This window comes from Scyliorhinus torazame, chromosome 6 (assembly GCF_047496885.1).
Source record: "Scyliorhinus torazame isolate Kashiwa2021f chromosome 6, sScyTor2.1, whole genome shotgun sequence".
In the NCBI taxonomy this organism is placed as follows: domain Eukaryota; kingdom Metazoa; phylum Chordata; class Chondrichthyes; order Carcharhiniformes; family Scyliorhinidae; genus Scyliorhinus; species Scyliorhinus torazame.
The window spans coordinates 83,850,373-83,860,595 of NC_092712.1; the positions used below are offsets into that span (position 1 = coordinate 83,850,373).

General features: G+C 42.9%; 1 protein-coding gene across 6 annotated transcripts in view; it reads left to right on the top strand.

Moving 5' to 3' along the window:
* mpp7a (MAGUK p55 scaffold protein 7a) overlaps window positions 1-10,022 on the top strand; it is a 758,711-nt gene extending 748,689 nt beyond the window's left edge. For all 6 annotated transcript variants that reach the window (XM_072508390.1, XM_072508394.1, XM_072508393.1 and 3 more), the window contains one exon: window positions 8,853-10,022. In XM_072508390.1, coding sequence (XP_072364491.1) covers window positions 8,853-9,032 — 180 coding nt within the window. In that variant the 3' untranslated portion in view covers window positions 9,033-10,022. The remainder of the gene's footprint in view (window positions 1-8,852) is intronic.
* Window positions 10,023-10,223: the final 201 nt, after the last annotated feature.

Here is a 10,223-nt window from a genome sequence, read left to right on the forward strand (position 1 = left end):
CCGACCCGCCGGAGGGGTCTGAGAATCCCGCCCAAAGCCTCTCCGGGTAGATGGGAATATGGAACTCGAAACACACACAAATCAACCATGAGCAGATTCAAAGAGCTGAATTGTTCATTTTGCTCCTATTTAGTATGTTCATATCTTGGATTCTTGTAGCAATCCATACCTCATATGGACACAACCTTTCTTTCTTTAAAACCATTACTACTCTCTTTGACTGTTGAATTAGGAAATCATTTGTTATTTAAGCTCTCCTGCCCTCTGTCCTGTCACAGACCTCCCTCCTCCACTTCCCTCGCCTGCTTCCATTGGCTTATAAGCTCTTGCATTTCTATCTCTCCTCAGTTCTGATGCTGTCTGACCTGCTGAGTTCCTCCAGATTTTTCTATTTTTATTTATATTCCCAGCTTCCCCAGTGTGAGATGGAATGAGGGAGGGTGTGAGATGGAACGGGGGAGGGTGTGAGATGGAGCGAAGGAAGGTGCAAGATGGAGCGAGGGAGGGCGTGAGATGGAGCGAGGGAGGGCGTGAGATGGAGCGAGGGAGGGCGTGAGATAGAGCGAGGGAGGGAGGTGAGATGGAGCGAGGGAGGACGTGGGACGGAGCGAGGGAGGGCATGAGATGGAGCGAGGGAGGGCGTGAGATGGAGCGAGGGAGGGCGTGAGATGGAGCGAGGGAGGGCGTGAGATGGAGCGAGGGAGGGCGTGGGATGGAGCGATGGAGGGCGTGAGGTAGAGCGAGGGAGGGCAGGAAGGTGAGGGATGGAGCGAGGGAGAGTGTGAGATGGAGCGGGGGAGGGTGTGAGGATGGAGAGAAGGAGCGTGTGAGGATAGAGAGGGGGAGCGTATGAGGATGGCGAGGGGCAGCGTGTGAGGATGGCGAGGGGCAGCGTGTGAGGATGGAGAGGGGGAGTGTGAGAGAGAGGCCAGCATTCTCAGTTCCAGAGTCTTAAGTACTCCCGCCAGTGGATACTTGGGATTGGTCTCCACTGCCGCTAGGAGTGCCCCCAACGTGCCATTTCATGACATGCCAGGACCCACGCCAATCTCTCAGACAGGTCCCGCACTTCTGAGATAGGGGACTCCAGACTTTATTTTATGTGTTCTCAGGTGCTTCATAGAAAGTATTCACCAAGGAGAGGGACATGACGGATGTTGAGGCTAGGGATGGATGTTTAAATACTCTAGGTCAAGTCGGCACAAGGAAGTGGGAAGTTTTGGTATTCTAAAAGGCATTAAGGTGGACAAGTCCCCAGGTCCGGGTGGGATCTATCCCAGGTTACTGAGGGAAGCGAGGGACGAAATAGCTGGGGCTTTAACAGATATCTTTGCAGCATCATGAGCCCGGGTGAGGTCCCGGAGGACTGGAGAATTGCTAATGTTGTCCCTTTGTTTAAGAGGGATAGCAGGGATAATCCAGGAAATTTTGACCTGTGAGCTTGACGTCAGTGGTAGGCAAACTGTTGGAGAAGATACTGAGGGATAGGATCTATTCACATTTGGAAGAAAATAGACTTATCAGTGATAGGCAGCATGATTTTATGCAGGGAAGGTCATGCCTTCCAAACCTAATAGAATTCTTTGAGGAAGTGACAAGGTTAATTGATGAGGGAAGGGCTGTAGATGTCATATACATGGACTCCAGTAAGGCGTTTGATAAAGTTTCCCATGGTAGGTTGATGGAAAAAGTGAAGTCGTATGGGGTTCATGGTGTACTAGCTAGATGGATAAAGAACTGGCTGGGCAACAGGAGGCAGAGAGTAGTGGTGGAAGGGAGTGTCTCAAAATGGAGAAAGGTGACTAGTGGTGTTCCCCGGGGATCCCTGCTCGGACCACTGTTGTTTGTGATATACATAAATGATCTGGATGAAGGTATAGGTGGTCTGATTAGCAAGTTTGCAGATGATGCTAAGATTGGTGGAGTTGCAGATAGCAAGGAGGGCTGTCAGAGAATACAGCAAAATATAGATAGATTGGAGAGTTGGGCAGAGAAATGGCAGATGGAGTTCAATCCAGGCAAATGCGAGGTGATGCATTTTGGAAGATCTAATTCAAGAGCGGACTATACGGTCAATGGAAGAGTCCTGGGGAAAATTGATGTACAGAGAGATCTGGGAGTTCAGATCCATTGTACCCTGAAGGTGGCAACGCAGGTCGATAGAGTGGTCAAGAAGGCATACAGCATGCTTGCCTTCATCGGACGGGGTATTGAGTACAAGAGTTGGCAGGTCATGTTACAGTTCTTTAGGACTTTGGTTAGGCCACATTTGGAATACTGCATGCAGTTCTGGTCGCCACATTACCAGAAGGATGTGGATGCTTTAGAGAGGGTGCAGAGGAGGTTCACCAAGATGTTGCCTGGTATGGAGGGTGCTAGCTATGAAGAAAGGTTGAGTAGATTAGGATTGTTTTCATTGGAAAGACGGAGGTTGAGGGGGGACCTGATTGAGGTCTACAGAATTATGAAAGGTATGGACAGGGTGGATAGCAACAAGCTTTTTCCAAGAGTGGGGGTGTCAATTACAAGGGATCACGATTTCAAGGTGAGAGGGGGAAAGTTTAAGGGTAATGCATTTTGGAAGGTCTAATGCAGGTAGGGAATATACAGCGAATGGTAGAACCCTCAAGAGTATTGAAAGTCAAAGAGATCTAGGAGTACAGGTCCACAGGTCACTGAAAGGGGCAACACAGGTGGAGAAGGTAGTCAAGAAGACATACGGCATGCTTGCCTTCATTGGCCGGGGCATTGAGTATAAGAATTGGCAAGTCATGTTGCAGCTGTATAGAACCTTAGTTAGGCCACACTTGGAGTATAGTGTTCAATTCTGGTCGCCACACTACCAGAAGGATGTGGAGGCTTTAGAGAGGGTGCAGAAGAGATTTACCAGAATGTTGCCTGGTATGGAGGGAATTAGCTATGAGGAGCGGTTGAATAAACTCTGTTTGTTCTCACTGGAACGAAGGAGGTTGAGGGGCGACCTGATAGAGGTCTACAAAATTATGAGGGGCATAGACAAAGTTGATAGTCAGAGGCTTTTCCCCAGGGTAGAGGGGTCAATTACTAGGGGGCATAGGTTTAAGGTGAGAGGGGCAAGGTTTAGAGTAGATGTACGAGGCAAGTTTTTTACACAAAGGGTAGTGGGTGCCTGGAACTCGCTACCGGAGGAGGTGGTGGAAGCAGGGACGATAGTGACATTTAAGGGGCATCTTGACAAATACATGAATAGAGGGATACAGACCCAGGAAGTGTAGAAGATTGTAGTTTAGTCGGGCAGCATGGTCGGCACGGGCTTGGAGGGCCGAAGGGCCTGTTCCTGTGCTGTACGTTTCTTTGTTCTTTGTATGTGCGTGGAAAGTTTTTTCCGCAGAGGGTGGTAGGTGCCTGGAACGCTTTGCCAGTGGCGGTGGTAGAGGCGGGCACGATAGCATCATTCAAGATGCATCTAGACATATATATGAACGGGTGGGGAACAGAGGGAAGTAGATCCTTGGAAAATAGGCAGCAGGTTTAGATAAAGGATTTGGATCAGCGCAGGCTGGGCGGGCCGAAGGGCCTGTTCCTGTGCTGTAATTTTCTTTGTTGTTGTTCTGAAGGAACAGCCCCCATAGCTGTTTATTCCACTTTTTCACAGCAGAAAGCACTTTGCTGCTTTGATGAGGTGAGGAGTTGTCAATCATAGCAAGAGTGTTTATAAACATTGTGGTTAGCATCAAAGCAGGTTAATCGAGATGCATTCAAACTTGAAGTGAAAGATAGATCAACAATCCACCAAGTACCTGTGTCTGGAGTAATAAAACTGTCAATCACTGGCTAATGCAATATACTGCTGTGTGATATTGAAAGGAAGATTTACATTTCAAATGCTGTCAAGGGATTTTAAGCCCTTTGAAGTGTACTTGGCTTGGAGGAAGCCTCTGACACTTGCAACAGATTCTGCTTTGGACACTTTGTCTCGGGCATCAAATGTTAGGAAAGGGTAAGTGAGAATGCAGTTTTCACCTACTGCCTTGACTGCTCAAGATGGAGGGGTTTCTCTGATAGGGAGGGGGTCTCCTGTGGGGGCCTAATGGGCGGCATCTCTGATGGTCAAGTCTGATTGTGGGGGTTATTGGATCACCTTCGTGCTTGCGTGCTGTGGGGGAGGGGGGTAATCCATAATTCCCGTGGTGGTGGGAAGGATCCTCTACTTGTCAGCGGAGGGGGATGCAGGATTTGCCCAACCCCCTCTCCCCGACAGAATCCCATGAGCTCGCATGGATCCCATAGATTTGCATGAAAAATGGAGGGAATCATTTATGGGTGCTGCTTCTAGTGCTAGCAGGGACCAGTCACATGTTTCCACTGGTGGGATCACTCAGTCTCCAGAACTGAGAATCCAGCCCTAAGTTTTGAAGGACTTTGTAACTGAGATTGTTGGCAGATATGCTGAGTGGACTGCTGAGCCAATTCATACGATCTATATAAGTTACCTTTCATTTAATCTGTAGTTTATAATTGAAGCAATTTTCTTGTGTGTTTAATTTGTTTATTCTGGTTGTAGAGTATAGGTGGTTAGCCAAGATTATGTTTGCTTTGTTTGACTCTTGTACATTACAGCTTAGTTTGTTTTATTTCAACTGTGTAATCTTTATGGCTTCATTCTTTCAGTAAATAACTGGGATTTTGAATTTCTTTCTTTGGAAAAAAAGTTACTGGTCTCGACCGAGATCATGACAAAATTGGGAGAACTCTGCAGGATTTTGGATCCAGAGATGGATACAGGTTCTGGGATTTTATTAATTTGTTTCAACTAACAGGATTTCCTGCTGAGTTTTATGAACTGTTTGAATCCGGTGTATGGTTTATCTCTGATCCTTGTTCAGTTGTTGCCCATTAATTAAGTATCCACGACTGTGAAAATAATTTAGTTATACCTAATATATATATATTCTTAGTGGTTTAATCCCAGCACTTTACATAACATTACACAACAAAATATTTCTATCTCAATTAGTAATAGATGTATTTAAATGTGAAATCTAGTACTATCTAGATATTCCTTTGAAGGGGAAAACAGAACATCCAAAGCAAATCCAACCTTGATGACAAAGAAATTAGACGTTAAAATAATACAGGAAAATCAGATTTATCAGACATCAGAAACAAAATTTGATTAATAAGCAGAAAGATTATAGATATTGCTGAGGGGAATTGGAAAAGTTAATATTGGAGGCAAAGAGAAGTTACAAGAAAAGTTTAGCAGGCAGCATTAAATTGAACTCTTAAGACATTTTATAAACATAGAATGTGGAAGCCCATTTGCCAGGGAAAAGATTGGGCCTATTAAGAACCCAAACAACAATCTTGATGTGATAGAGGACATGGCAAAAGTAATATATGAGTACTTTGCATCTTTCTTCACATAGGAAGTGGATGATGTGGAGGTTACACACAAACAGATAATAGCGAAAATGTACAAAAGCTATTATCATTACTGAAAGTTGGTAAGTCAGCTGGTCCATATGGATCAACATGCTAGGTTCAAAGAAGCAAAGTTGGAAAAAGTAAAGGCATTTATCGCAATCTTTCAATCTGCATTGGATATAGGAGTAGTGCCAGAGCACTGGAGTGTTGCTAATGTGATGCCACCAAGGGATAAAGAAAGAAACTTCAGATCAGTCAGTTTAACATGGTGGTGGGACATTATTGAAAATCATTTTCAAGAGAAAATAAACTTTCATTTGGAAAGGCATGGGCTAATCAAGGAGAGGCAGGCTGGATTTGTTGACGGTGAATTGTGTTAGATTAACGAGATTAAATTCTTTGAGGTAACAAGTGATCAAGGCAATTCAGTAGATTTAGCATTTTGGACTTTGGGAAAGTATTTGTCAAAACACCACACGGGAAGCTTATTAAGAAGATGGAAGCCAGTGAAAGTGGTGGCATGGATATGAAATTGGCTAAGTGATAGAAAGCAAAGGGCGGTGGTGGATCAATGTTTTTCCGACTGGGAGGTGGTTTTCTGTGATGTTCCCCAAAGATCAATTTTGGGTCCATTATTCTTTTCATTTTTTTTACAATGACCAAGACTCAGGCAGAGGGAGCAGCAAGTTTGCAGATGATATGAAAATTGGAAAAGTAGTAGATAGTTATGGGGGGATAGTTGTAGACTTCAGAATGACAGCTGCAGGATGATGAAATGGGAAGAAGAATGCCGTATGCAATTCAATGGTGGGGTGGGGGATAAGTGAGAAGTGATACAATTTGGAAGGACTATTATGGAACCATATGTACATCTATAGTATGCTATAAATAACAGTTTTGAAGAATGTAGTTGGGCAGAGCAACCTAATGCACAAAACTTTACAGGTCGCATGGTTACTTGATAAAGTGGTGAAACAACTTGTATAAAAGCATGTGGATTACTTGGGTTATATGATTATTATGTTTATATCTTTGATTTGTAAGAGGGTTATTGTTTGGGACTGTATCTTTAAATATAGGATAAATAAGAGGGATTTTGAGATTGTGGTTGAAGTCTACCTGACTGTAAAAGTTGGGTGGTAACTAGTAAGGATTAAAGGGAAGACTCAAATGGTGTACTGAAAGACTGATATTTACGTATGAAGATAATCGCACTGTTGTTATGTCCACAATCAAACAATTTTAAACTTTAAGTCTCTGAAACCCATAACGGTGTTACCGGTTTCAAGATTATAAATAGTTGTGCTGAAGCTCCTCTTTTGTTTCTAAGATGTAAAGCTGTTGTGGTCAAAGATAGCTAATTCCCATTTCTATTTGGAGACTGAGCTAAAGTGTTTCCCATGGATATGGAGAAGGGAATAGGCGAAGCCATTTTTATAATTAAGTTCTAAGCTTTCCTGCAAGCTCAGGATTATCAAAGATAGAGACAGTTTTGGTCTTGTGTAGTTTGCAGCTCACTAAGAATCGAGAGAGCAAAAGAGATGCATGTTAGCTAGGCCTGTACCTTAAGCAGAGCAATTGCTAATTTCATTGTTCACCCCACGGAATGTGGGCAAGAACTCACACTCAGTTTGGAGACAGGGAAAAAGAGGCTGGAAGATTTACCTAGCTTGGAGCTAGAGGAAGACGTCTACAGGGGCCTCATAGTGGAAGACAATTAGTCTGGAAGCAGACAGGGGCTGGTTTAGCACAGGGCTAAATCTCTGGCTTTGAAATCAGACCAAGGCAGGCCAGCAGCACGGTTCAATTCCCATACCAGCCTCCCTGAGCAGGTGCCGAAATGTGGCAACTGGGGGCTTGTGACAGTAACTTCATTCGAAGCCTACTTGTGACAATAAGCGATTTTCATTTCATTTCATTTCACAGGGAGAAAGTTGTAGCGGAATTTGGCCAGACAGTTTTGAGGTTGTGTGTAAGCCCTGAGATCCGAAGACAGAGGAAAATAATTTTCCAAGAGCTATGGAACAGGAGAATGAGGAGAATAGAGCTATTAGAAACCATGGCTTTTTTTGATTTTCTGTTTAAGTTACTGAGCAGGAATTATGTGTGAAACTCTGGCTTGAGCTGAAAAGTCAGAGACCTCAAGGGTGCTGCAAAAAAGTTTGGAGTTTGTCTCAAGTTTGTCTCAATAACCCGATAAGTAGCCAAAGACTTTCTGGGGAAGTCATAGGGGAAAAGGCAATGTTCAGTTAAGAGTTTTAGTCAAAAGTATTTGTGGTTGTATTTTATTATGCTTTTCGATGTAAAGTATAAGGAATTACCTAAGAAGGTGTTTATTTAGTAGTGTTTGCTTTACATGATTTATACGTAGTAAAAATCATTAATTGTAATTTGTGAAATCTTGTGCCTTTATACTTTCTGTAAATCAATGGGAGTTCACATTTCTTTTTGTCGAAAGAGTTGCAGGTTTCTGCAGAGACTTTAACAATATGGAGTCAAAGAATTCACACTAGAACTTTATTCACTGGTTAGATCTCAGTTGGTGTATTGTGGGCATTTCTGAAAACCACAGACAGGAAAGCTGTAAAGACCTTTAAAAAAAAATACAGAGGAAATTTACCAGGATCTTACAAGGGATGAGGCACTTCAATTAAGAGAAGAGGTTGGAAAGTTAGAACTGTTCCCCTCAGAACTGAGAAGGTTAAGAGGTGATCTAATAGAGATTTGCACGATAATAGATTATGATTTTTTTTTTTTTATCCTCTGGCCAATGGGTCAATAATTAGGGGCCATGGATTGAAAATAATTGAAGATTATGCAACTCCTTCAACGAAAAGAAATGCAAACTCCAATTGAAGAAAAGATCTAGAGGGGAGACGAGGAGAATTTTTTTCTCATTGTGTTAGTGGGACCTGAAATTCTCTACCTGAAGAATTGTGGTAACTGAATCCACGGAATCATGACATGCTCCATGGCGGACTCCGACCGCGGAGCTGGACCTCCCAAATAGTGCCCCCGATCGTCCATGTGCCCGACCTGGACAGCCCACCCAGGAATACCCCGGGCCCCTATAGTGCCCTCCAATCAGCCCGCCCCCGACCATGGCGGCCGCGGACTGAGTCCGCAGCCGCCATGCAAGTATCCTGAACAGCAGGACCATGAGTGGTCCACGCCATCAGGACTTCGGCCGGTCGGCGAAATCACGCCCGGTGCTGGGGTGAGAATCTACTTTCTCGCACGGAATCGGGACCGGCACCGGTTCCCCGATTCTCCAGGCCCCAAAAAGCAGCGCACTCTCCGAGCATGCCGCGCCATGCATCCCCTACCTGTGACCATTGCTGGAGGCCCGCACTGCCATTCTCCGACCCCAACCGGCCAAAGTCCCGACTACGCATTTCAGTAAATAATCTTTAGTTGAGTATTCAATTTCTGCCATTTCTTTGCAGGAAGAAGATCTTCAAGAAATGATCAAATCCGGAGAGCTTATTGAAGCCCAGTGGTCACATCTCTTTGACAAAATTCTGGTGAATGGTGATCTTTCAGTTGCCTACAAAGAGCTGAAATCTACTTTGGATAATCTGGAGAAAGATCCTTTCTGGATTCCAGTCAATTGGCTACATTCATAAAAACCACAAAAGGGAATAGTAATAACAATGTAACTGGACGTTGTTTGGAAGCCTGGTAATATTGATGGTCATTCCTAGAATGGATGGTGCTTTGAAGTAAAACATTGCCACTTTTTTTTGCACTTTTAATGTCCAATAGCAAACCATGTTACTTTTGCTAATTGCAAGCTTTCGTCTACCTGAAGTGAGCAGTGCTAAAATAGTTTCACGACTTGGGGAATAAATGTAGACACATTCTGGTTTTACTACTGATTGTGAACTTATGAGGTGACAGGGATTTTATTTTTTAAATACTGAACTATGAGTGTATTTTAGTAAATTATAGTTGGTATTTGTTTTAAGTGAAAAAATATATGGTGCAGGTTGCTGATGAAGAAAATGTGATGTATCCAAACAGGATGCGTTGGTGGTTCAGTCTTAGCATGCCATCAGAACCAGAGGAATGGAATTCATGTGCGTCTTGTATGATAAAAGGAAATCTGGTGAAATATTATATAAGGAAAATTATTTGGAAAAATGGTATTTTGCCATGTTGATGATGTGGTTATAAGCGTATTTTAAAAGGTGTTGGTTATTAATGCCTGTACAAAACCTGGTATTAAATCATGCTCAACATTCCATGTAAATTTACCTCGCTAATCTGTGCTGATAATGCCACCAGTATGTGCATTGTAATTATATTTTGCTAGGTGAGATGCACATGGTTTATAAATTCGAGTTTATTATATGTCAAGAATCTCATGGATGAAATAGTTATACTTCATTGCATCTTTTAATTTTAAAGAAAATTTTCCCAGATATCCAGATTAATAAATTAAATAAAACTTAATTTCTCTGTGATGTTTTTAGTGACGTGAATGGTTATCTTTATGATATGCCAAGCAGCTCAATGAAAATGTTACTCAGTTGTAATGTGCAATTTTAAGTGAATTTGATGTATTGCAATATCTACAAAATTAAAATCTTGACTTGTGTTACCTTTATCAGAAATGTTAGGTCCATCTGTCTTCTGTGCTTTCAGTCACTTCTGTGCAAGCATCTACCTTAAAAAAATGTATATTTATCTATGCCCTTGGAATGTTGTAAAGCACTTCAGCTAATTACATTGGAGCACAGTTACTATGTTCAAAAAATGGCAAACACTGCGCACAGCAAGATTCAAAACCAGAAATGAGGCAAATTATCAGCTAA